Below are 27,905 nucleotides of genomic sequence, written 5' to 3'. Positions count from 1 at the left end.
CTAATCCTGTGAAAGGGGTTCCATGATTGGACTAACTTTGAAACTGGAATTTGTCTGGATTATAAGTCATATGACTAACATTGCTTCACACTGCTCTGTGTTAACTAAGGTTTTTTCTTTTTTTGTACATTTGTTTTATAATGGACAGGTATTCAATTTCATGCAATGTATCAAACAACATTAGGCATTATGGCACTATGGAAATTTCTGTTGTTCTCTGTCCTTTAGCTTCCGGTGTATACAAAGAAGAATGTTGGTTTGCTTATTTTAAATAAGTTTACTGAAATCACCTGACAGATTTGTTGCTTCCATGGTGGACAAATTAAAGTTCTGTAGTTGCATTATGAAGCATCTTATGAAATAAATAGAAAGTAATCAATATACGGTGTAAGTATCCAATCTCATGTAGCACATTCCATCATCACACAGCACTAGACATTAAGCCACTATGATCAAAATAGAAATCCATAATACTAAAGGTCTGTGAAATAGACAAATAAAACCCCAAAGCCACTATACCAAAATACTAAACAGTTGTTTAAAAAAAAAAAAAAAACCAGGAATAACTCGTGAATCAGTCCCAACTCCAAGTCATTGAATAACTTGTGAGTTATTCCCAGCTTTTAAAAAAAATGTGAGCCTTTTTCTGACTTTTTGCAGGTTTGTCTGCCGAACGGTAAGGTGATTTTAACTGGTATGGTAAAACTGGAGAGCTGCCATTGCTTACTAGTTTTTGACCAATTTGGACTAAGATGCTCCCAATAATGAGCATGTTTTAAGAATATAAACTGTGGTATTTGAATATATAGATTTGGTGTTTTGGAATAATTACAATGAACAATGGACATATACACAATGTTATACTTACCAAAAGAGACATCACTTCAATTTCCAGGTCATTTGGAGATCACAAATTAATTGTAACTTATTTGTGAGATTACTTGTTTGAATGGGCTGATGTTCATATCGTTTCTTGTTTGTTAGTGAATAGAAACTCCGTAAGAAATTCTTATATTCTTCCTGAAACGCTGCGGGGGATTCTCTATGTAGTATATCTATGTGTTGGTTTCCAAGCCCTAACGTTTCCTCATGAATCCTCAATTAGTGTTCTCTAGCCTTTAGCAGTCAACTAGCTGTTAACCAGTGTTTCTTATTGCCCCATCCTCCAGTCTGAGTAGAATGACAGCATGGCTTCATTAATGATTTTGTCAAGCCATTTCAGATCAGATGAAAGGCTCCGTTCCATTGTGCCGCAGATCAGATGATATGTCTCTTGAAGGATAGGGTATGTCAATAGACCCAACAATCAGTTTTGAGAACTAATTGAAGATAAAATAAATTAAGGATTAATCATAATTGACCGTACCTTTTGCACCTTTGTAAATCTTAGCAGTTTATTTAACTCTGTACAAAATTTGATTCTTTTGTTTTTTTGTTTTATTGTGACTATGCAAAGTGATTTTAAAAAGTTGTCTAAATCTAGACCTTCCCCTAAAATCAGTTGGCATCCTTGATAAAGTTTGGTGGAGGAAAGTGATCTGGTTGATGAAAATTTGTTCTTGACTTCTTTGCTCATGACTTGAAAGATCTTCTTCACCTGAGCTTGCTGATTTATTGGATGGCATGCATCTATCTTCTTACCTTCTCGTTTCCATTGGCCTTGCCCATTATGTAAAACCAATTTTTAGGTGATCGCTGAAATCAGTTGATTTTGCTCCTTCAGATTTTTCATTGTTTTTCTATTCATTAATTACCCCTGACACAAAGGTGACATTATTTCAAAAGTATGTTGGATTGATGCTATCTGCAAATTTGTCCTCTTTCTTATTCTTGGTAACTATATATACCTTTTGAATCATAGCCATCAAAATTTCAGCCACGGCTTGCCATTATTAAATACCTGAGTCTCATCTTCTCTGCACTTCCCGTGCATTTGGGACAACTGTAAACATAATCAGCTCATTCCTCGAGCTTCCTCTTCTCCTCCTATATGGTGAGATGATCCACTGGGTGCAAATCAATGTCAAAGCATAGGTTCTTCTCTTTTGTTGGAATGCTTTATGAGAGGGCAATACTTGCTGATGGTGCATCTTTCATAAAGTTAATGAGTGGTGTTACTGTATGCCTAAATAGTCACACACAGAGCTGAAAATTACGTGAAAGGTATCTGATTGCATGATGTGGAATTTTCATATTGTATTCAGATCTCCACAGATGCATTCCTTTGTTGAAGCACCATGGATATGTATATATATTTCTGGTCTGAGTTTTTATGATTTTGTGCCATTTTGCCAAAAAGCCTTTTTATCTCCACAGGGCCCCTCTTCTATAATATCCCGTTGGCTGTTGTGCAGACTATGCACTATACTTTATTTTCCAAATTGAATTTGGCTTCAATATTTTTGCTGTTTAGTCTCTTTGTTGTGGGGTCGTCTCTTTTGCCCTTTGTGCCTTAACATTCTCTGAAGTTGCATCTCTCACAGTTAATCAAGGAAGAAGAAGAAGACAATTATAATGTCCACGGGGCTAAACATAGCCTATGGGACAGTCTGCCCAATCAAACCAATTTCTACAAATCAATCCTTTTCCTATGCAAGGTGATGATGATCATTGCCAACTTTCCAATGGTCCCTTGCTGAATATTATACTAGGAGCTAGCTGTCAAGATATTAACATACTGGTCCCTGCTGTCCTTGAAGCCATCACACTCCAAGATAACATGCTTTTCTGTTTCCCATTTCTTGGAAGTGCAAAAATTACACACTCCTTCCCAAGCTTCTCTTGGCCTTTTCCAATGCCTAATTGCCCAATTGAATTGATGAAAGTTAGTTCTTAACCGAGCAAGAAGAATTTTAGCTCTCCATGAAGTATTTGTTTAAGTTTGGTAGCTGCAGGAGATATCTGCATACCTGTGATTGCATTAGCATTATAAGTGAGATATTTGCTATGTAATTCTCTGCTGCATTATCCAATTTTATTATGATCAGGCTGCAAAGAGTCCTCATTTATGAATGATCTCTCATATGAAGAGCCACACCTTTCGAAGATCATGAAAAGTCTTTAGCATTGGCTAATCAAGAGACCGTGCGTGGATATTGAAGAGTCAAGACAATAAAAGGTCAAGACAACAAAGAGGTCTTCTCTTTGTAATGATAAGATAATGAAGGGTCAAGACAATTTTATATATTCTTAGGAGGAATTCATATGTGATGGATATTGATATTGTTGGCTCCTTGTAATACCTCTCCAATTGATTTATGTAAGTCATCCTGATGGATGCAACCTTGATGATCATACCTTGTGAGTGGTCTATGCCTTTGGGGTGATCTGATTATGTTATTGTATCAGCTGGATTAATTTATGCTTATATCTGATTTTTGTGTTTATGATGTGTTAGATGGTTTCACTGAGGTTTGTACCAGTGGTTACCAAGATAGATGTGGTATGATGATGTCGTTCCATGATTATCCTGAGATGTGAACAATGGTTGCACTATGTATTATTCGTCTTGCTACACTTGACTATGTTCTTGTAGTAGTGTATACTTATGTGTTTGACCATGTTGACTTATATGTTTCTAGTGCCTTTTTTATGTTGTTGAACAACTGTTATTAATTTCATTATTAAATGCTTACATAATTAGAAATGATTTATCCATGTTGGATTCATTGGTTTATCGTGCTACGGATAAGTACCTTGTCTTTTCAGTAATCTATGCAAAATGGGCTGTTTAAATGATTTTTTTTTTAAATTTTTAATTTTTTTTTTAATAATGCGCCTGGTAAACTTTTTAACGTGACCGGTAGCGCTGGCGCGACACGCCCACCGGTACCACCAACGCTTTGACCTGGAGCTATGAACCAGTGAGGCCACAAACGGGGGACCTCATCCCCATGAGATTTGAACCTGGATGGCAAGGATAACAACGCAACAACTTAACCATCACAACATGCCACGATTGGCTTTAAATGATTATTTAAATAAAATTAATTAGATGCTTTAATTATGCGATTTCACATAATTGTTGCTTCGACTATTATATATTGTGCATCTACACTTGATTGTGTTTGTTTATTATGCAGGACTTATATCCTTGGCAGGGGCACATGGAGTTAGTGATCATACCTTTCATGTTGAGCCAATATTGTCCCTGTATGGGTGATGTATCTTTTATTATTATTTTAATCCTCTGGTAATTGGTAAATCAGGATTCATAATGCATCATGTGATTTGACCTGTAAGCATGTCTGTGCATTTAGGATTCTGCAGTTGTCACGGAAAAGATTAAATTAATGCTTTTTAGTGGCTTAGAGAGATTTAATTTATTTGATTTAATTTATTTTATTTTCTCGGCTAATTTGTCACAGATGAATTCCAATTCAATTGGAATTCCCTAATCTAATTTGGGAAAAGGGGGCAAATAGATTCTTAAGTGAATTAATAATCTATTTTATAAGTCACTTGATAATGTGCTTATATTATACCAAAAGGGAGTTTCTATATTCACTTTTCTATTTCCATGATTTGAGAAATGAGGAATTCCCTCCAAAACCCTCTTGGAGAAATTCCTTCATTTGCTCATTGTGATCGATCCGTTTGGCGGATTCGAGCATGAAGTGGCTCATTGGACTCGTGTCAGAATTGCTCCACTTCCCCGATGGTTTTGTTTGATTTGGTGGCCCGTTTATTTTACTATGGCTTTTCCCGTTTTACCCACTTGGTTGCGAGGTAGGGCTTTCCCATTTAATTGTTTCGGCTTCATTTTAGTTCCTGTTTTCGATAGTAATTTTATTGGAGGTTGAGAACTAGTGGTCCCCTCCGTTTTGGTATGCAAGTTCTACCTGGTTGGGCGGGTATGAATATTTTAGTGTTTTTGGGGGTTTTAGTTTGAAGTTTCGTGTTGTTATGCTGGTCGTTTTGCATACAAGCTTGGAACTCAAATTTTATTTGATTTTCGAGAGTTTGGAAACCATTTGGATGATGAGTTTTTGTTTCGTCAATTTTTGACAATGTTGATTTTTGAGCGATTTTTACATCGCTTCGTTTTGCATGCCTAGTTTTCTTGGGTATTTCTTGACATTTGTCTTGGTCATGGATTTGGAATGCATGCTAGGTTTCCAATCCGACCATGTTTTTACTTTATCATCATTGGGATTCGTGCAGAATTCATACTTCCGGATTTAGGTTAGTTGAGTGAATTCATGATGTTTTGGTGTGTTGTTGTCTCATTGAGATTTATGTTGAATTTGTGCTCTCGAATATAAGCCGGTTGAGTGAGATTGTTACTTGTTTCATTTGTTGCATTTCTTAGATCCAACCCTTGCATTGGTATTACTTGATTATTTTGCGCAATTGGTTGTGCCTACACACGAGTACTTGTGCTTGTGTTTGCCAGGATCTTGCGAGAGCCGAACTCCCAGATATAGGCCGGTTGAGAGATTGTTCATTTGGGGGGTTGGATTGGGAACTTGCATTGCCTTTAGGCACTCATCATGTGATGAGTATGGGTATGTAGAGTAGATGTGTGGAGTGGCTTCTCTCATGTACCCCCTCCCGAAAGTGGTTGATAAGGTAACGTGAAGAAGTTCTAACAAGTGATAATCAAAATTAATAAATGTGAAATAAGCTTAATAATAAGATAAGTGAACACTTGTACGTTCTCCGAGTGTCCCGAGGGAGCTGGTGTGAGGTTGTATTGTTGGGCCTCTTGCAGGAGCATGATACCACACTAGGTGTTGGGCCTTTTGGGGGAGTGTGTTACCATACTAGATATTGGACCTCCTAGGGGGAGCATGTTACCATGCCACATATAGCTTGGGATTTTTGATGCCAAGCACTTACATTCCACTAGAGTCCCTACATAGTTATCCTTAGTGGGTTTGACCAGTGACCTGATGTACTGCATTGTATTCATGATCATATAGATGTTGGTATCATATTTTACTTGGTGTGTGTTTTAGCCATGGGTGCTTGTCGTATGTGATTGTGGTCGGTTCATTATCTCCATAAGCATGGCAGGAGTGGGCCTATGGGTACCACTCAGTTGGGAGGCGTAGATACCTATACTACTGCTGGAGACCACTGTACGAAGATGGTCTACTTCTAGTTTGAGGTCGGTGATGGATATTCATTTGGTACTTTGGTGTATCCGGAGTATGTTCTCTTATGATTTATGCTTTACTTTGGATGTATTTGATATTATGTTTAGGCAATGTTTAGCATGTTACTTGATGCATTCCTTTATCATGCTGTTGTATCATGTTGCTTAGTGGAGAATTCTTACCATTGCTTTGGGTTAGTGGTGCTATTGGTAGATTAGCATGTTGGATGCACTTGTTATTATGATGTTAATTGATGGCTATTGGTAAGCACGATATCATGAGACAACCCCAACTATTTTGTTGGGAATTTGAGATTCATGCTCAGGGGTATGGTTAGGGCCCTTGAGGCCTCACGATGCCATTATGGTAGGGGAGGAAACGAGCACAATTGATTTGAGTTGGTTATATCGCATGTGTGTACTTTCCTTTTTAATGCAATGTTGTATATGATCATTTCACAGATTGATGTTGTGGATTAGATGGATGTATGTGATTGCAATGTGTATTTTAGCTTTATTCAAGTTCTTAGATTTGCTTATATGCTCTCGAGTGATCATTCCTCGAATTATGTGGATCTGGTACTCCCTGGTGTGGAGGTTTTATGTTTTTACTCGTTTCCCTCTTGATTTGTTGATGCATTATTAGCTTTTGTTGCATGGGAGGAGTAGTCTCTTGTGTGAGCACGCATTATCTCTCGCGAGTATGTAGTCCCTCACGTGACAAGACAAGGCACGCGTTTGATGGGGAAAATCACGTGGCTCGAGGGGAATACTTGCGCTAGAGTGAATCTTGGCTCATGTGAGCATGGAGGCTGTTTTCTCGCATGGCAAATAGTGAGCGTTTGCACACACTTCGAGAAGTGGTAAGTTATACTTTTGAACACCCTTTTGGGTCTTGCATCTTCCTTTATAAAAAACATATCAGCTATAGGGTGTATAAAATATATTGTTTAAGTTTCTTATACTTAAGATATATTTTAATATATGCGACGATTCCTTAGAGATAGGTTCCAACTCCCAGCAGTCAAGATATAGATTCTAGAAAATTTTAGGGCTTTAGACTTAGTCAGATTTTAGGGCTTCAGGATTTTAGACTTAGTCAAGTTTCAATAATCAATATTTTTCTTTCAACATGGTGTCCAGTAGATGAGAAGTGGTAACCTTGAGCCCTCGTCTTGTGCATGACCGTTTGAGTGTCTCTGCTTGTAATTCTTGATTGTGATATGGTTAGTTGGAAATGGACTTTAATGTTTGACCATGCAAGGAACTTTTACTTTGCGTTTGAAAAGAACATCTCCATGGTATATTGTCATGATTCGTGTGATCTTTGGTTTGTAAGTTATGGTTTAGTGCTTAGGGATCTTTGGAAGTGTTTGTAAGACTTCCACTGGTAGGTGGACATGTGATTTTAGCCATGTTCCCTACTTTGTTATCTTGTTTAGATGTTTTATTCTTGCACTTGGTTCTTTAGGTTGTTGTTAAGTAACTTATCTTAAGAAAAAAATATTCAGCGCATGTTTTATCCTTGTGTTCCAAGGATCTTCGGGCAGGGCATTACATTCCTGATTTAACAGTGTTTAAATATTTAGGGAAACTGAAACAAAATACATCTAAGGGTAGCTAATTCCTATGGTGGATGTATTTGAATAGAACCTGGGCCAACTATAAGGCAACTATCCTTCTACTCTCTAGGCTCTGCAAAACCTAGGTGGGTAGACCTTAGATTCATCAATGTCACTAGTGCAAGAACATAAATATGAATCTAAACAAAACAGATAATACCCTGATTCTTCTACACTTGTGCAATACAATACGTATGCAATAACTAGTTACAAAACCTATGAATTCACAAGCTAAGTGAGGGTCTTCTTTTCAGCTCTACAAATAGAAAAGAGAAATGACCACTTTGATTAAAGAAGATTTCAGCAAATACCACGAATCAAACAACAAGAAGATGTAGATCCTGCATCTATGATTAGTGCCCTATCCATTGGATGTTACATAAGCCAAAACATACACCATGATCCTTATGATCTATTGGTTTACTTTGTAAATGAGACATCAACTTTCACTATGAACCCTCGACTCATCAAAATCCTTCCATGAAGCTAAGCATTTACTTGATTCTTTGAATCAACCACAAAACTTACTATGGCATGCAACTCAAAACAAGTTGTAACTGAGATCTATGGTCTTTGCCCACAAGATGTATAAAATTGCAAAACTCAAAGATAGGAGACAAGATTCAGAATGAAAATATTTTCACTGCTACTTTGTATTCATTTCTTTGAAACCAAATACATCAGGATGCATATAATAACTAAAAAAAAACACAAAAAAATTAGGACTGTAACTATTGCTTCCTTATTTTTCTCAAGGAATAATACGTCTGCTGTTCAAAACCAGAGAAATACTAAAGAATGGTGGAAACACAACTTGAGAACTTGCTCAAATTGCTGGAATTAACCCTGTACAATGAGAGAAAGAAAGAAGTTATAAAAAGAGAAAGAGGTTGGATCTGATCTGGTATTGCCAAATGTCCTCTTCAAACTCCATCTGATGTTGTTGCAAAGCTTCTCTCATCTCTCCTCTTTCAACTGAAAATCAAATCCCTATCAGTTGCCTCAACAAACTTATCAAAATATCCCCAAATGATGAAGAAACCAAGTACTTGCAAAAAGCCAAAACTACTGCTAAAACTCGTGCCAAAAACCCAGTAAATGATTTCAATAGCAAACAAGCACTGCTAAAAAGACCTCAGCCAAATTTGGGACAAACCCATTTGACAGTTTGCCCAGAAATTGAAAAGAAGCTCCACGGAATAAACAAGAAAATTTGTTGAGAATGTCCCTGTTTCACAAAACTGAGAATATCTTCTGCCCATTAAAACCTGCACACATTTAGTCTGCGAAGTTGGAATCCCCATTGTAAGACCTTTCCAACTATATATGATACTTGTATCTTTGGATAAAAAACATTCCTTGGGCACTCGTTTGAATCTATAGGCTTTTGAGGATGAACGGGCTCTTTAAAACATTTCGTTTTATTATATAGTTTGAAACAATATAATAAATCACATTTTATTATATAGTTTGAAACAATATAATAAATCACATTTTATTCATAAGAATTGATGTGCACTTCGTCCTTATGTGGGCTCCATTTCTAAATTTTTAAAACTCCTTTTACTTGAGCACTCAACTACATGCATTTAATTTCAATTTTTAATTTGAAACCTTTTAAAATGAAACTTCCACTCTACCTTAGTCAACATTGGTTTGACTACATGTGATACATGCAATCTTTTGATAGGTTCACAAATCTGCACTACCTGCCCTGTAGGCGCCAGATGGCACCACTGGATTGGCTAAAGCTGCCATCTCATCCCATCATGGGTAGCCACCTCACTACCACAAGTCAACTTGTCGCAGCTTTGCAACTTCCTTGGTGGGGCTTGCCTAAAATGTAGAGAAGTTGCACCCAAGCTTGCCTCGCAGCTTTAGAACTCTTGACCTTGAACTTCAATTAACCATTGCAAAGTCATGACTATCCGTTAGCTATTAATCGGGACTTCGCAGCATTTTCTGCTAACCTTTGCCTTCATCGTGCGAAGTTGTGATCAGCCGTTGGTATCCTCTTCATGACCTTGCGACCACTTCACTCTAACCGTTCAACTGCCTTGTGAGATTATGACCGAACTGCCCGAGCGACTTCGAAACCTCATCTGCTAACTGTGTGCTTTGTCCTACGAAGTTGCGCTCACTCCTTTATGCATGTCACGCGACACCTTGCTATTAGTTTATCTAGTTTTCCGCATCAGTGTTCACATTGGTCAAAATTCACTTACTATTGCCACCTAGCTAGCTTGCGGGGCCCGCGCACAAGCTCCTCTTTGTCATAAGCAAAGAGCGCTTAGACATTATAGCATTTTGTGTTTGTGTATTTAAATCACTTCAATAATTCACCCCACGGGCAATGTGGGATAAATACACTATGTAGTTTGTGAATATAGAAATCCTCCTTGCGCACAAAGTTAGTCCGCACAGTGTTATATTTACACTTTTTTTTTTACTGCAAAATAAGAATAGAGCTCATCATTGCAAAATGGATGAGCACTCCTTCATATCCACGCGTGCAACATTTCTCCTAGGTGCTTTTCTATGATAATAAGTCATAGGACCCCATTTCACCATTCTGTTCAAGACATGCTCAATTTAGTCAGAAACTTTGCCATCGGCTCCCCTATACAAAACTCACATGTTTCCCTGAAAATGGGCACACCAAGGTCAAAAAGATTGCTCCCTAGATTTTACTTTCTTCCATTTCATCACAATCTTCGTCACTGCTAATGATCCAATTATATTTGTGTGCACTGGGTTGAAGATTCTATTTCAAACTTTAAAATAGGATTAATTTGCTTTCCTCTTTGAACTTGTGGCTCTACCATCGCCTAATGCAGAAACCAACGCAACATTTCCCCAATATAAAAACAAAAACTTGCACGTATTTCAGACTTTTTCTGTGTGTTCCACAAATCTTGTTATGTCTTCCATTTTGATACTTAGTGCGATGTCACAGGGCTTCCTTAGTTGAAAACAAAACTTCTACCAAGATCCAACTGAACGCTCCCTCTCCTTCATGACACATTGTGGGAATCAGCTGCAGATCAACAATGGAATCAGGGATCTAGTAGGTTGAAAGGAGGCTGATGTAGCAATCATCGACTCCTTGTGTTTTCAAAAGTAGATTGGGAAGAGCCTTCTATGTTCAAGCATATAAGATCACCCTCAAATCATGGCTTAGTTTGTGCTCATAAGCGATATGCGCCTCTCCATACATCTCACCCCTGATGCAACATCTCCACACAACATTAAATAAGATTTTGCAAAAGGCTGGGTAGGCATTAGGCAAATTGAACCTGTGGCCTTGACTAGGTGTTGGAAGGTTGAAACAATCCATTTGAAACCATGGATAGTTCAATACAAGGGATTTGATTAGATTGCTATGCTTTTTACTTGGAGAATGCAGGTTGTGTTGTTCAATTTGCCAATGCCTGAAAGTCTTGCTCACAGGCCCCATCCCTCACATTTCATCTTTAACGCTGTTTTCCTTATATATGAAGTTAACTTAAGACTTAGATCGTTGTCTGTGTGCATTTCGAACGACCCCAAACAATGTGCTAACATTTATATTTGTATTTAAAGAAACTTGGAACTTGCCTTCATAGTTGGACTTACAGAATCCCCATTCTTTGATATAAGTGCATGTCTAAGTTTGGCCAAAATTCAAACCTTGTTGCATTCCATGAACATATTGTGTACACACAACTCAAACAATGCCCATAGACTTGGAAGACTCCAATTGATCAATAATGGCGCCTTGTTTAAATTGGATTTCATTGGTATAATAACAAATGAATTATCCCTTAAGAAAAGGTTTAGACAATTGTTTAAATGAAAAAAGCCATTAATTATGTGAATTTCAACAAGTGAGCCTTGGAACTCTCCTTAGTATGTTCCACTTCCATCCTTAGTTGTTCATTGTGTGCACAATCTTACACACCCATTTGATATGGAATGAGAATATGTGCTTTCTTTTACATGCCAAAAGCTTGCATCTTTCATCCCTTTAGAACATTTGTCTTGAACAAATAGAGTTACTCCCTTTATGCTTAGAAAGCAATTCTGTTGAAATAAGTTTGGTCACAAAGTGGTCCACGTTTTCAAAGAACTAACATTTGAGAAAACTTATCTGAACACTTTCCTGCACTGACTAGAAATGAAATTGATCATTGGTTTATCATTTAAAGCTCATTTTTTACCATCTTTGCAAATTGTCCATTTTGTGCCAAGAGGCCTCAAAATAGGCTTTAAAAACGGACAAATTCTGATAACTAGGACTTGACACTTGGCAAACTTATTCACTAGTCCACAAACTTTTATCTTGCAAATTTGTCTCATGACGAATTCTGGATCAAAAGTTATTAACTGTCAAAGTCACCCTTCTCATTTTATCTTGGAGATGAACATGTTAGAAACATATAATTGCATTTGGATTTGGCTTTAAAAAATAGTCAAATGGTCACTTGGAAATCTACAACTTGGGGCACTGGAAGACTTTTATATGGAGAGTATGAATTTGCAATTTGGGCTCATGACAATAATCTGGGCACAGTTGGCAAGCATGCAAACTTTGCAAAGTTGACTATTGGGAATTGCAAAAAATGATACTTTGGCAAAACAATGATTTTTGCAAATGGAATGGCTTTAGGAAAGTGTGCAAATGGATTCATTAAGACTTGAAAATTGACACGAGTATTTTCAGTATAGAACATAGTGGTATGATTAGTTTAGGTTCATCTATCACGGTTTCCAAGTTATAACATCATGAACAAGCCTTCCAATTGTTCTGTGAAACTGATCTGCATCAACATGTTAGACAATGCAAACGAAATCATGTTTGAAAATTAATCAAATGGATTTGTCATAAGCTCAAATTTGAAACATAGGATGTCTTTGCCTCCTAGAATGCAATGATTTTTTTCGTCATTTGGGTCAACTGGGTCAAAGTTGTACTCAGTCAAACAGGGCCTCTTGGATTTCTGGGCAAAGTGCATCAACAAGACAACAATAAACAATTGACTTTGTGGAGATACAAAACATATCAAAACATGTCATAATGACCTGAAAACTAAAACATAGGCACTTTGATATGCATACGAAACATCTCCAAAGTGGCGAGTCATGACACTAAACCAGGTGCAAGATATTCAATTGCAAAGCAGGCTTTCGAACACTATTTGATATAGACAGAAATGCAGATTTCTCAAATGCTCCAAATGACATCTCATAAAATGACTTGGAATTAAACGTAACAATTTGAAATGCATATACACACTAAATGAAAGGCAATGGGCACTTGAAACACATCATAGGCCTCAAAATGACAGCCGAGTACACATGAACGAAAAACATTTATAGGGGTTCTATAAGCGAAGTTTTTCAATATGGTACTCAAAATCCTCTTGCATTTTTGAGTCCCAACAGATATCATGTGTTTTTGAATATTGCTTCAATTCGGGCCTTGTATTTGGGCATATTGTATTTCAGACTTCGACTTATTAATCAATAAAGTGATTGTATTGTGTGGCTGATTTTTTGTACTCTCAAGTTGGAGGGGTTTCCCAAGATAAATTGTTCTCTCTTTGATGCAGGAGCATCCTGGGTTGCACTGCTATCCTGCATGTTTTCAATTTTTATCTTGTTGTCGAAATTGGGTTCTGCTGAAACTGAGTTTTCTAATTTTTGGGTGCTTGTTGTAGACTGTGTAACTAATTTTCCTTAATGAATGAAAATCTGCGCACTTCAGGGATTGAAGAGGGCCTAGAGTACTATTTATGTTCCAAAGTGCAAGTCCTAACTCTTTATGGGTTAGGAGATATCACAATTCTCTCGGAACATCGATTTCTGGCAGTTCTACGTGATAGTTTTCTATACCCGACTTTTAGAGTGGATGCGCACTTTTTCTTGATGGATCATACTTTGCGCACAAAAGGGTTTGTAGAGGACCTAGATATCTTCCTACAGTTAATTGCTGTTGTAGGTAGACTTGTGTATTTAATTTAGGTTTGTTTTCATTTAATATTTGTTGAGAGCCGACTTGTGGCTTCTATATGTTCTAGAATGATCTGTAAGCCATTTTGGCTAGTATAAATAGAGTGTTTAGGCTAGGAGTTAGGGTAGTTAAGAGTTAGTGAAGAATTTTAAGGCAGTTTTGAAGCGGATTGCAGAGCAGAACTGGAAAGTGCGAATTTGCTGCTGATCTTTGTGTATGAATGTAATTGTATCCGGTTGTAACCCAGAAGGCCTTACAGCTGGGCATGTATGTTGAATATTTGAAAAATAAATGAAAGTATTTTTCTCTTCTTCCTCCTTTGGTTACTGTTCTTTGTGTTTGGTTCCGTTGTGTTAACTCTTGCAGGGTGGTTCGGAGAGTTGGGTGTGCCATTGGCCCTAGTTTTCCTATCCTTCCTTGTGTCAGGTGGTATTAGAGCTTGTGGTTCGTCCTTGTGTTGATTGGATCGTGTAGAACCTTGATTCGGATTTGGTTATAGGGTGGCAGATGTGCGGATTTGACCTATAACTTGCAGAGGGTTACGATCTTGTAGGAACCTGATTTGTGAAGATGGTTCGTGGTAGAGAAAATGCTAATAATGCTATATTGGATCAATTGAGACAAATTGCAACCGGATTAGATGTTGTGGAGACAACCCAGAGGAGAGGAGCGCATCTTGATGATGTAAGTGATGATGAAGCAGCAACACCAAACCATAATCTAGAACTTGAAGAAGATCAAGATGAGGAAAGATTGTTGAGAGTGTTGTCTAGAGCAAATTCAAAGCCTGTTGTAGAAATTGTTCCTTATGATGGAAAATTGGATACCAATGCTGTGTGGGATTGGATCTCAGATATGGAGAAGTTCTTTGAGTATGAAAACACTCCTGATGATAGAAAGGTGAAGATTACAGTTATTAGGCTGAAAGGTCATGCTTCATTATGGTGGGAGCATTTGCAAACTGATAGACAAAGGAGAGGAAAGGAGAAGATCAGAACTTGGCCGAAGATGGTGAGCAAGGTAAAGAACAAATTCCGTCTTGCTGATTACCAAGTTAGCTTATTGAGAAAGATGCAAAAAGACATGACTGTGAAAGAGTATATCGAGGAATTCTATAGATTGGACATCAGATTTGGACATGTGAATGATGTTGAGAAAATTGCAAGGTTCATAAATGGATTGAGATCTGGAATTCAAGATGAAATAAGTTTTGTGAAATTGGAAAGTGTGGAAGAAGCATATCAATATGCCTTGAAAGCTGAGGAGATCTTGACAAAGAAGCATAAACAAAGACAAAGAAGTAGAGGTGGTAGATTCTAGAGAGGCAGAGGTAGATCTTATGGAGAAGGTAGCAGATCTGACAATTTTGTGCAGGATAAAGGCAAATCTGAATGGAAGAATGATGACAAAGACAAGACCGAGTGGAAAGGTGGTAGCTCATATTGAGGAGGTATTGGATCTTACCGAGGAAGAGGTAATTCTTACACTAGAGGTGGTTTTCGTGGTAATTGTTTCAGATGTGGTAAAGAAGGGCATAGATCTTTTGAATGTAGATCTTTTGAAAGTGGGCAGAATAATAGAAATGTTGTGATTCAAGAAAACATTGAGACTTCACCAAGTGGACATGAGGTTGGAGAAAATCTGATGGTGAGAAGAACCTTATGTAATAAGGGAAGTGAAGAGGAACCTGTCCTTAGAAGAAGTTTTTTCAAGGCCAGATGTAAGATGGCTGAAAAATGTTGCAAGGCGATCATTGATAGTGGAAGTTCTACAAATTTGGCATCAGAAGAGCCGGTTACAAAGTTACAGTTGCAGAGGCTAAAACATCCCAATTCTTATCATGTTTCATGGATCAGAGATGAGCATAAGATATTGGTAAGTGAGCAATGTTTTGTGAAGTTCAAAATTGGACATTACTTTGATGAAGTTTTGTGTGATATTATGCCTATGGATTGTTGTCATATTTTGTTGGGTAGACCCTAACAATATGATAGATATGCTGTGCATAATGGAAGATTGAATCAATATACTCTTTGGATAAATGGGAAGAAGCAAATATTACTACCTTTGATTGAAAGTCCAGATGAGGTCAGTTGTATTGTAATAAAAGTTTGTATGGTTAATTGAAAACAATTTGAAAAGGAAGTAAAGAAGAATCAAGTCTGTTTTGCTATAGTTCCTAGAGGACCAAGTGTTCGTAATAATAACCAAGTGATAACAGAAGCTGGTAATGACAGAGTACTAGAAGAAATTACAGAATTGCTGAATGAGTATAAAGATATTGTTGCTGAGGATATTCTTGATGGTTTGCCGTCAGTAAGAAATTACAGAATTGCTGAATGAGTATAAGGATATTGTTGCTGAGGATATTCTTGATGGTTTGCCGCCAGTAAGAAGTATAAGTTATTGTATGGATCTGATTCTTGGAGCTAGTTTGTCAAACAAAGCACCATATAGATTGACACCTATAGAGAATGAAGAACTTATCAAGCAAGTGCATGAGTTGCTGCAAAAGGGATTAATCAGAGAAAGGTTGAGTCCACGTGCTGTACCTGCTGTATTGGCACCTAAAAGGAATGGAGAATGGAGAATGTGTACCAATTCTAGAGCTATCAACAAGATCATAGTGAAATATAGGTTTCCTATGCCGATGATGGATGACATAATGGATTGTTTGAGTAGAGCAAAGTATTTTACAAAGATTGATTTGAAGAGTGGCTATCATTAGATCGGAATCAGAGAAGGTAATGAATGAAAGACTGCTTTCAAGACAAAAGATGGTTTGTATGAATGGTTGGTTATGCCTTTTGGTTTGACTAATGCACTTAGTACTTTCATGAGGTTGATGAATGAAGTTTTGAAAAGATTCTTGGGTAAGTTTGTGATTGTTTATTTGGATGACATTCTGATATTCAGTAAGACTAAGGAAGAGCATCTCGAGCATATTAGAGAAGTATTGCAGAGATTGAAAGAGGAAAAGTTGCTGATTAATCTGAAAAAGTGTTCTTTTATGCAAAAGGAGATTGTGTGTTTGAGATTTGTAATTTCAGCTGATGGATTGAAGATGGATCTTGAGAAAGTTAAAACAATTTTGGAATGGCCTACACCTGAAAATGTGGGTGAGGTAAGATCATTTCATGGTTTGGCTAATTTTTACAGAAAATTTATAAAGAATTTTAGTTCTATTTGTAATGTTATGACTGAGACAATGAGGGGAGATAAAAAGGAATTCAAGTGGACACATGGAGTTGATAAGAGTGTTAAGACTTTAAAAATTAAAACAAAAGGTTGTTGAATTACCTGTATTGGCTTTACTCGATTTCAACAAAATTTCGTCAAGTTGAATGTGATGCAAGTGGTAATGCAATAGGAGCTATATTAAGTCAAGAAGATAAACCTATTGCTTTCTTTAGTGCAAAGTTGAATGATGCTAAAAGTAAGTATTTTGTGTATAATCAAGAATTTTATGCTATTGTCCAAACATTGAAGAAGTTGAGACATTGATTCCTAAGGAGTTTGTGCTGTATACTGATCATAAAGCTTTGAATACTTGGGAAGTCAACATAAATTGAATCAGAGACATATGAAGTGGGTTGAGTACTTGCAGAGTTTCACATTTGTCATTAAGCACAAGAGTGGAGTTGCTAATAGAGTTGTTGATGCATTAAGTAGAAGACGTTCTTTGTTGATTGAAATGAAGGTTGAAGTTCTTGGTTTTGATGAAATGAAAGAGTTGTATGATGCTGATCTTGATTTTTTTGAGGTGTGGAGAGAGTGCAGAGTAGCACCAAATATGATAGATCACATAAGTATGATGAGTATTTCATTCAAGAAGGTATGTTGTTCAAAGGTATTTAGTTGTGTATTCCTAGAAGTTCTATGCGGCTGAATCTGATTAAGGAAAATCATAGTGGTGGATTGGCTGGACATTTTAGAATTGATAAGACATTGAGTTTTTTGAAAGAGAAGTATTATTGGCCACAAATGTATAAGGACATTCAGAAATTTGTAAAGAGTTGTAGAGTTTGTCAAGTTGCAAAAGGAGTGAGTCAAAATACTGGTTTGTATAAGCCTATTACTGTTCTTGAGAAACCTTGGAGTGACACTAGTATGGATTTTGTTTTTGGATTACCTAAGATAGTGAAGGGATATGATTCTATATTTGTTGTAGTGGATAGATTTTCTAAGATGGCTCATTTCATGCCATGTAAGAAGACATCAGATGCTGAGCATGTTGCTGAACTTTTCTTTAAAGAGATTTTGAGATTGCATGGATTACCAAGAAGTATTATTTCTAATAGAGATAGTAAGTTTGTTGGTTATTTTTGGAAGACTTTGTGGAAGAAGATGGGTACTGAATTGAAGTTTAGTTCTACATTCCATCTGCAGACAGATGGACAGACAGAGGTTGTGAATAGAAGCTTGGGTAATTTGCTGAGATGTTTAGTTGGGAATAAGCTAAGTAATTGGGAGATGGTATTGGCACAAGCTGAATTTGCATATAATAATTTTGTAAATAGGAGTATAGAGAAGACACCTTTTGAGATTGTTATTGGAATGAAACTTAGAGGAGTATTAGATTTGAGGGATATTGCTGGTGAAGAAAAGAGAAGTGCTGTAGGAGAAGAATTTGCTGATTTTATGGAGTCTTTGCATAAGGAAGTGAAGTTGAGAATATAACAAAGTAATCAGAAGTATAAGGAGAATGCTGATTAGTCTAGTAGACATCATGATTTTCAAGTTGGTGATGAGGTGATGGTTCATCTGAAGAAAGGAAGATTTAACAGTGGTAATGTTTATGAAGTTGAGTTACCTGATGACATGGACATATCTCTTGTATTCAATGTTGCTGATTTATACAAGTATCATGAGTTAGATGATGCAGTTGTTGTATCAGAAGACTATCCAAAGAAACAGATTGAAGAAGTTGAACAGATATTAGATCAGAGAATTAGTAAGAGCACAAGGGGAAAAGATTATTATGAATATCTAGTGAAGTGGAAGAACAGACTTATGGAAGATGCTTCATGGATTTCTCAATCTGAGTTGGATTCAACTTAGGTTGTGACATCTCAATAATTCAGGAGAATCATTTCTTCCAACTTTGGTTATTTGATACAGGAGCATCCTGGGTTGCACTGCTATCTTGCATGTTTTTAGTTTTTATCTTGTTGCTGAAACTGCGTTTTTTGGTTTCTGGGTGCATGTTGCAAACCGTGTAACTAATTTTCCTTAATGAATGAAGATTTGCGCACTTTAGGGGTTGAAGAGGGCCTAGAGTACTATCTATGTTCCAGAGTGCAAGTCCTAACTCCTTATGGGTTAGGAGATATCGCAATTCTCTTGGAACATTGATTTTTGGCAGTTTTGTGCAACAATTTTTTGTACCTAACTTTCAGAGTGGATGTGCACATTTTCTTGATGAATCAAACTTTGCACACAAAAGGGTTTGTAGAGGACCTAGATATCTTCCTACAGTTAAAAGTGTGAGTTCTAACTCAATCGGAGCTAGGAGATATCGCAATTTTGCTCGGATATCAATTTCAGAATAGTTAATTGCTGATGCAGGCCGACTTGTTTATTTAATTTAGGTTTGTTTTCATTTAATATTTGTTGAGAGCCGACTTGTGGCTTCTATATGTTCTAGAATGATCTGTAAGCCATTTTGGCTAGTATAAATAGAGTGTTTAGGCTAGGAGCTAGGGTAGTTAAGAGTTGGTGAAGAGTTTTAAGGTAGTTTTGAAGAGGATTGTAAAGCAGAACTGGAAAGTGCGAATTTGCTGCTGATCTTTGTGTATGAATGTAATTGTATCTAGCCGTAACCTAGAAGGCCTTACAGCTGGGCATGTATGTTGAATATTTGAAGAATAATTGAAAGTATTTTACTCTTCTTCCTCCTTTGGTTGATGTTCTTTGTGTTTGGTTCCGTTGTGTTAACTCTTGCAGGGTGGTTCAGAGAGTTGGGTGTGCCATTGGCCCTAGTTTTCCTATCCTTCCTCGCGTCACTCTTAGTCTTCATTATTTTGTTGTTTTTGTTTCTCTTCATTTCTGGGTAAAACATTAACAATATTGACCCCCATGTATGCATTTTGAAGGTAATCAAATGTGGGATTGGACTCATCAATCTAATATTTTTTCTTTGGCCCTAGCCGCATTCTCCAAATATGCTTATAGAACTTATCCATGGCAAAAGCCTTTATATCTTTACTATTTGTGGGGCACATATACAAGTAGATGTTCCATTTACTCATCCAATTGATATTTTTCTGCATCCAAGTCTTCTTTTTCTTGCACAATACGTCATTGAAAACAAAACTTATACCATTTACCTCTTCCATTTCCTTGATTCTTTTTAAATAGCTTATGAGATGCACCATAGCAACTTCTTCAATAGGAGCAACTCTAGTTTTGCTTTAACATGATATAAAAAAGAACTGTACTTTTGATTTTGAACTTGTGTGTGCGATCCAATGCTTATGAATTTTCTCAATTTGCTTCCACTGTCAGATTGTGCAATGTCACCTTTTGGATTTTCCCTAGAATCACAAATGCAATAAAAGCAAGAGATGAGATATTAATAGAGATGCCTTTACCCAGTAAAATATCCCTTTTAATGAGATAAACCTTGATTTATATGTATATATCTATTTATATACATACATACACATAGATATATACATATACACGCACACACATATTCACTTTTCAATCATTAAGGTCAGATGGGAGCTTGTAATTATCTCAAATCAATAAAATAGAACATATCTATATTGCTACCTGGTATTCAGTCACAATAGGGTTTGGAGGAGGAAGCTTGATAGGTTTGCTTGAAGCCATCCCCACTCTAAGCCCAAGAGTGGACACTCACCCTCTTGGACCTACTAGCAGGCACACTGGACATCTACTTGGGGCTGCCTACTCAGATGGCGATCGTATAATTGCTCTCCTTCCTTACACATCCTTCCCTTCCCTGTATAATTGCTTGTGAGTCTGGTTACAAATAGATTAATGTTCATGTACAAGTATTTTACATTCCTATAAGAGACTATATCATACACACTAACTTAATAGTGCATAGGCCAAACATATGCCATAGAGATAGTTATTAATGCTGTTAGATGTTTGGAATTGTAAGATTTTGGTACAACTTTGACACCATGTAAGAATTTTCCTTAGGGCAAAATTCACCCAAGATTGAAGAACTCAAACACAAGCACAACTGTAGACCAAAAAGAGTATGATCAATATATCAAAGCATGTCTTGATACATCGCTTTGTGTACATACACACTAGGAGTGCCTGTATATAAAGGCCTCTCAAGATGCATCTAGAATGGTTCTAGAAAGAGCCAGGAGATAAGATAAGCATGACAACTAAGCACACGTCTTATCCTTCATTGTAGATGAGAGGATAAGCATGATAAGGTGTATCTCACGTAGAGATATTCTAGACACCATGTGCTTAATTAGAATGGTAACTCCTGTGTTGTAGACACCATGTGCATAAAAGAGGTGCAAACTCCTGTGTTGTCAACATGACAACTCACAAGAGTATGCATACTCCTACGTGATTAGCTAATAAATAATAAAATAATGCATTAACGTAAGTAAACTTAAGTAAAGTGTAAATGGTAAATACTTATTTACACCAAAACCCCCCCTTAAATGCAACTTAGGCGAATGCACTTAAGCTTACAAAAACTAGCATGAAATGCATAATGGGTCTCAGCTATTAGGCCATGTTAGGTACCCATGTACATAATGAAATGCAATCTCTCATAAAGCGGAGAAAGAGGAAAAACCTTGTGGGAAAAACCCTCCCCCAAAAAGAGAGATGAAAAGACAAGATGCATGGATGGATGGAGTAATCAAGACCCCCCCATTACGACATACATCAAGTATATACAAAAGTGAAGAATGAGAAGGACAAAACCCCTTAAGACGAAAATGTCCCCCCCATAAAAGAGAGGAAGAAGGAGACAAGGTAGCAGCTCCCCCCCCCCCCCTAAATGTAGTGTGTCGATCAGTGATAAAGCTCCAATGTAGAAGCTAATCTAGGATTGCTGTATAATGTTCCTCCCCTTTGGAAGAAACAATGATAGAGGTACAGGCGAGATGCTTCCCTTGTGTGTGGAAAGAATCTCGATGATGAAAGGTGTCTTTGAAACTTGCTAAACTGTCCCTGTGTCGATACTGATGGTGGCTCCTTCCAATACTGTTGAGAAGAAGTGCAGATCTAGCAAGGATTGATGTGGAACCTGTTTCAAAGAACACTCTGTCTCCTCAAATGATAAAGAGATCTCCTGCAATTGCTGTACATAAGTATCCACAATAACATCAACTTGCGAAGATTGATCATGTAGAGAATGGACATGAGGGTCAGAGTGAGCCCTTGCAACAACTGTAGAAGGATCATCTTTAGCAAAGAGAAGTGGTATATCATCAAAGAAGTCTCCCAAATCTGTTATGTGTGACTCCACAAATAGACCTGAAATATCTATCAAGAAGTCATCACTTGAGGTTGGAATTGGAAGACAAGGTGTACCCTATTGTGTTGAAGTACATGAATCGTTCGCTGTGGCAATAGATGAAGTATTCACCTCAACAAAGAGAAGATGAATATCATCGATGATGTCTCCCACATCTTCAATGTGAGACTCCATGAATAGCTGTGCAATCTCTGGAAGGAAGTCGTCGCATGAAGGTAAAGTAGGAAGACATGAAGGTACTTGTTGCACTGAAACCGAAGCATCTGTGGCTAGAATTGGATCAGTAGTAGCAATAGGCGCATCTATAGGTGTGATCTCATTTGGAGAGGATGTAGTTGCAACTGGAGGTATTAGATCTTTTAGGAATGGAGGAATGTGTGGATCTCCATACAACTCCCAAAGATGAATCCAAAAAACATATGGATCAGATGACTTAATGTCAACAAGTGAATCCATAACCTCCATATCCACAAATAGAAAGAGAGTACGACAAATGAGTGAAAAAGTGTCACCATTGTATGTAAGTCCTCTCGCATATGGTAGTGCATTGTGCTGATTGAGATATGTGATAACTAATTGACTCCATTCCTAATAGTTGTCTGGGGTCAAGAGAATTAAATCTTCCTCTTCCATGATGGACTAATCAAAGTAACCCCCAAAATGCAAAACAAATTAAAGAACCCCCCCCACAATGAATGATTCGGTGCTTTAGAAGTGGTGCGTGTACAATAGGCCACTTGTCAAAATGTACAAGGTGGACTTCTGATTTTGCTGTTTACAACTGCCTTTCGAGGCTTGAAACTGAAACTAAGCACTGTAGCTTAGATGTACAACAATTCTGAAAGGTAATCAAAGCAATACAATGCAAAAGGCCCTAATGCTGAAAGTGATATTTTTGTCTACACAAACCTATTATCTGAATGCAGATCTGGAAAGTAGATGAAAACTAATGCACTTTCAAAAAAAATTGAACCTAAAAAAGAGTCCAGATGAGCTCATACGGAGTGTTTCAAGTTGTAAAATGCAGGTTTGGACAGGTACAGTTGCCAAAAGACACAATTTTTGACAAATCTTTGCACCAAAATTAGAAAAGAACACCACCACTGAAAAGTTCAGGAAATTCTACACAAAATAAAAAAAATCGCACCTGATTTGGAGTCCGGATGATCGAGTTATGGCCTCTCAAAGTCGGACTATTAAATCAAAATTGCATCTGGAGAGGGGTTTGGGCAGCAAACTGCTAGCTTAAATTTGATGGTCAAACGACTATCGTAGCAGTTGAAAAATGCCTGGGAATGATGGTCAGATGACTGTCAATTTTAATGCCGCGTTTGGTTGACGTCAGGGGAAAAAAAAAGCCACCTTGGTGACGTGGCACGTGATGTCAGTGTATGGCTGGTTGACTTGGCGGTGGTGTAGACGTACGGACAAGATATGTGTCGATACAGTTGGTGCTAACGTGTGAGTACAGACAGTCTGTGTGGCCTGTATGGCGCTGATTGGGACAGTCACGTGGCTTTTGCAGAGCAGTCCACGTGTCCGAGCTGGAGTTCCTGTGGAGCAATCCGCATGGCAGTGTGGAGTCCAAGCTGGCGAGGATGTAGAGTCCACTGTCCACGTGTCAAGGTTTGCTAGTGCCTCGTGGCACAGAAAGAGAGTACCAAAGAATATACCGTCGCTGGAAGAAATGAGTAGTGGCCTCCGGGAAGTGGGTGCAGCTATCGAGATGGTGATCAGCGAAGCCAAGGTGGTTGGAAAATTACAGGTTTAGTCCCACTTCAGTTTTGGGGTTGTCTCCACAATTGTTTAAAGGGAAATACCGCCAGAGTTAAAACAAACAAGCGAACTGTGGGTTGGTTTTGTCCGCCATGAAGTGGGTTGGCCGCCAGTTGGCCAAAATGTTGAGGAGTATTTTGGAAATTGCAGAGTGCTGGCCGGTTAATGCAGACTGCTTGAAATTAGAGATTCTGCTGTATTGTAATAAATGCCCGCCAAAATACCTACAGGGGCCGAGGTTTCATTGCTCGGTTCTTGCAAAATTTTTTTCTGTGCAGGGCCTACTAACTGCTAAAATTTTTGAAAATTCCATTTGAAAAATGCAGAGAAAAATCAAATACCGATCTGAATCAAAATTGCAGATCTAAAGAATGATCATACTAGAGTTTGCAAATCGGGCCTTCGGGTGCCAATTTGCAAAATTTTTTTTGCCTCAAAATCGACTTTGGCCTAGTGTAGCCGAATTTATAGCTGATTTTCACCGAATTGACATTCCAGATGCAATGGCGAGGTCTGATTTGGCTCTAGACGCTCCCAATGACTGTGATACTCCAGATTTGGGCCGAGGTGCTGAAGCAACAAGATGGTCTCGAACGGCTATGTGAGAAGAAATTCTCCAAGAGCTCTGATACCATGTAAGAATTTGGTACAACCCTGATACCATGTAAGAATTTGCCTTAAGGCAAAATTCACCCAAGATCAAAGAACTCAAACACAAGCACAACTGTAGACCAAAAAGAGTATGATCAATATATCAAAGCATGTCTTGATACATCACTTTGTGTACATACACACTAGGAGTGCCTCTATATAAAGGCCTCTCAAGATGCATCTAGAATGGTTCTAGAAAGAGCCAGGAGATAAGATAAGCATGACAACTAAGCTCACATCATATTCTTCATTATAGATGAGAGGATAAGCATGACAAGGTGTATCTCACGTAGAGATATTGTAGACACCATGTGCTTAATTAGAATGCTAACTCTTGTGTTGTAGACACCATGTGCATAAAAGAGGGGCGAACTCTTGTGTTGTCAACATGACAACTCACAAGAGTGCACATACTCCTAGGTGACTAGCTAATAAATAATAAAATAACGCATTAACCTAAGTAAACTTAAGTAAAGTGTAAATAGTAAATACTTATTTACACCAACAGGAATAAATTTGGATCTGATCTATTATAGGTCTGATCTTGGTTCATTTTTGCTGCTTACAGTAATCTTTTCCTGATCTAGATCTGTCTTCTTTTATCAACTTCTGCGGATGTTTGAATTGGTGTTTATTGGTCATTGATTGTTGTTGACTGATTAGTATTTATATGAGTGATTGATTGACTGAATGAATTCTTTTGATTGTATGATTTGAGATATTGATGAGTGATGATGTAATGAGTGCATTCTTGATATACTGGTAAACTAAATGAATGCTGACTTGATAGAGTGGTTTACTGGTTGGTTGTTTGCTTGATTTGATAATTGATGAGTGTCTTTGTGGATTCACGAGCAATGATTTATAAGTGACCCTTGAATGATTGGGATGATCTCTTCACACTTCATTGGTAAAAGGGTTACCATTTTTCATAAGACTTGAGTCACCACTTCTCATTGTTGCTTTTGAGAATAATATATTATTCCCCAAATTGATCTCGCCTGTATGTCCTCTTCAAATGAAACCTTCTTCTCTTTATATCTTCCAATTTGGGGGTGAGTCACCTCCTAATCATGTCTGCCCTTTGTACTGGTCACTACCTTTCACAATTGCCACCCTTTGGCTGAGTTATAATCTAATATACAATGCACTTGTTGACTGCCTGGATCCAGATGCAGAATCAAAGTCTGATGTAGTGGGGAAGCTCTTTGGACGTATAGGAGCCTGGTTTTGATGCTTTTCTTGGAATTTCTGTTTTTTCTATCTTTTCTATTTGTGGCTCCTTGTGTCATAAATACCTGCATGGGTGAGAACAATCTCCTCTGCATGTTGGGTCTTCTCCACTTAACTGGGAGCTAAGGTCTGTCATCTAATCAAGTTTTTTGGACACGGGACAATTTTGTAAGGTGGTTAATTTGAATGACAAGTCTTCCGGATGCCAATATTCTCAGAGATGACGCTGCTTCTCAAAACTACTTGGGTGCCTTGTTTTGGAACAAATAGCAGGATTCTGACAGGCTCTTGATCGGGCTTCGACGCTATTACTTTTAGACTTATTTTTTGTCTCAGAGTATTTTTCTAACTAATGTTTGTGGATAGCTTGACAATGAGTGCAGCTATTTTTCACAATCAGCGAGACTTTATGAGCGATATAAACTGATTCTCACATGGTATTATCACCGAAATTAAATTGAATGCTAAACAACTTTTAGACTTGGTATGGCAATTTATGAGAGAGGGGTTAGGACTTACAGGTTTGAAGAGTCATTGTCTTGCTTTCTATTTGCTCTGACAATTTTTATTTTTATAATGGTGTGTGGATAGATGATTCCTGCATAAGGACGGAGCAAGGGAGTAGACTATCAGTTCCAACAGGGAGGAAGTTAACTACGGTCACCTGAACCATCAGGCTGAGCCATTCCCTAGTCGCGACCTTTCAGTTGGCTGCTTCTTGGGGACATAATAAGCATTAATATGTATAGTTTGTACAGAATATGTTATATGTATTATAATATATTAAACTTCCTAAATTATAATTATGGTTATTATTTATTATTAAATTTATTGTATTAAGAATATATTATTATATTATAGCGATATAGTAGATTTATTGTATTAAAAATATTAAATTAAATTATATTTATTGCATATATATATATATATATACAGGCATCCATATGCATCTGCATCTCCCAAAAAACAATTTCGCGCTTTCGCGTACCTGCTTCTCGCATCCTTATCCGAATTGGTAACTTAGTTGATAATGATGCAGTGACAAATGACAAAGAAGGAAACTTCTATAAAATGATTCATGAGCACAATTATGTTCCAATAATCCTAATGTGTAAGCATAATGTTTGGAACTTGTGAGCCAATTTCTCAACTAATCAAAACAAGCTCACTTGATTATGCCTCTAATTAAAGTAGTTATTACAGATACTTATCCAAACTATGGTTTTGCATGACCCACCAACCACTTTCATCTTTACCTTCCATGTGTAGTACATATAGTCTGTAGATCAGATGTAATCCCTTAATATGGGTTCATAACACGTGCGGTGACATTTTAGTGCAGTAAAAGATGTAATTTTTATGAAATTGGAGAAAAGAGTATGGTTATAACATGTTAAGCACAACCTTCCTGCTTAATAATATAATTTCTGGCCTTAAATTTTTTACTGGAAATTGTTCAGAGCTTAAAAAATTATATGGATCTTTGATATTTAGTGACTATTTTCCGGTGCATCTCTTTTGCAGGTAAAGATTCTAGAAGATTCAAGACCAATTGTTCAGAGGGTGGTCGACTCATTTTTAAATAAATTTTTCCCTCTGGGTTACCCTAACAGGTTAATTCCTGCTTGAAACAACTGAGGATTATAAGTCATTTGTAAATTACCTTGCAATTGCTGCTGATTTTCATGATCTTTGATGAAAATACAGTGTGGGAGAAGGATACTTGACATATTCAAAATTTCGGGCACTCCAACACTTCTCAAGCGCCGCACTCTCTGTCCTATCAACTCAGGTTCATGCATAATGATTGTAGTTTATCCTCAATTAGTATTCATACTTTTGGCTCTGAAGGTGATTCAATATTACAGATTTTGTGATTGATCTTAGACGCCTTGCTTATGTTTTTTTAATTGTGGTAGTTTTAAAATTTGGTTGAATAGGCAACTAATACTGTTGCCATTGTGCAGTCCTTACTGTTTGCTGCAGGCTTGCGACCAACTCCAGCACAGGCTACAGTTGTAAGCTGGGTATGATTAATCTCTC

The 27,905-nt window shown here is 37.4% G+C and overlaps 1 protein-coding gene across 1 annotated transcript in view; it reads left to right on the top strand.

The window, feature by feature from the left end:
* RUS2 (root UVB sensitive protein (Protein of unknown function, DUF647)) overlaps positions 1-27,905 on the top strand; it is a 96,069-nt gene that overhangs the window by 5,559 nt on the left and 62,605 nt on the right. The window contains exons 2-4 of the mRNA XM_089814566.1: positions 27,387-27,475; positions 27,570-27,654; positions 27,830-27,889. Of these exons, the coding sequence (XP_089670692.1) occupies positions 27,387-27,475; positions 27,570-27,654; positions 27,830-27,889 (234 nt within the window). The remainder of the gene's footprint in view (positions 1-27,386; positions 27,476-27,569; positions 27,655-27,829; positions 27,890-27,905) is intronic.

The sequence above is a fragment of the Cupressus sempervirens genome, chromosome 2 (assembly GCF_028749045.1).
Source record: "Cupressus sempervirens isolate cs-2001-9-10 chromosome 2, ASM2874904v1, whole genome shotgun sequence".
In the NCBI taxonomy this organism is placed as follows: domain Eukaryota; kingdom Viridiplantae; phylum Streptophyta; class Pinopsida; order Cupressales; family Cupressaceae; genus Cupressus; species Cupressus sempervirens.
The sequence above is the reverse complement of the archived record's forward strand: the minus strand, read 5'-3'. Positions and strand labels throughout refer to the sequence as shown.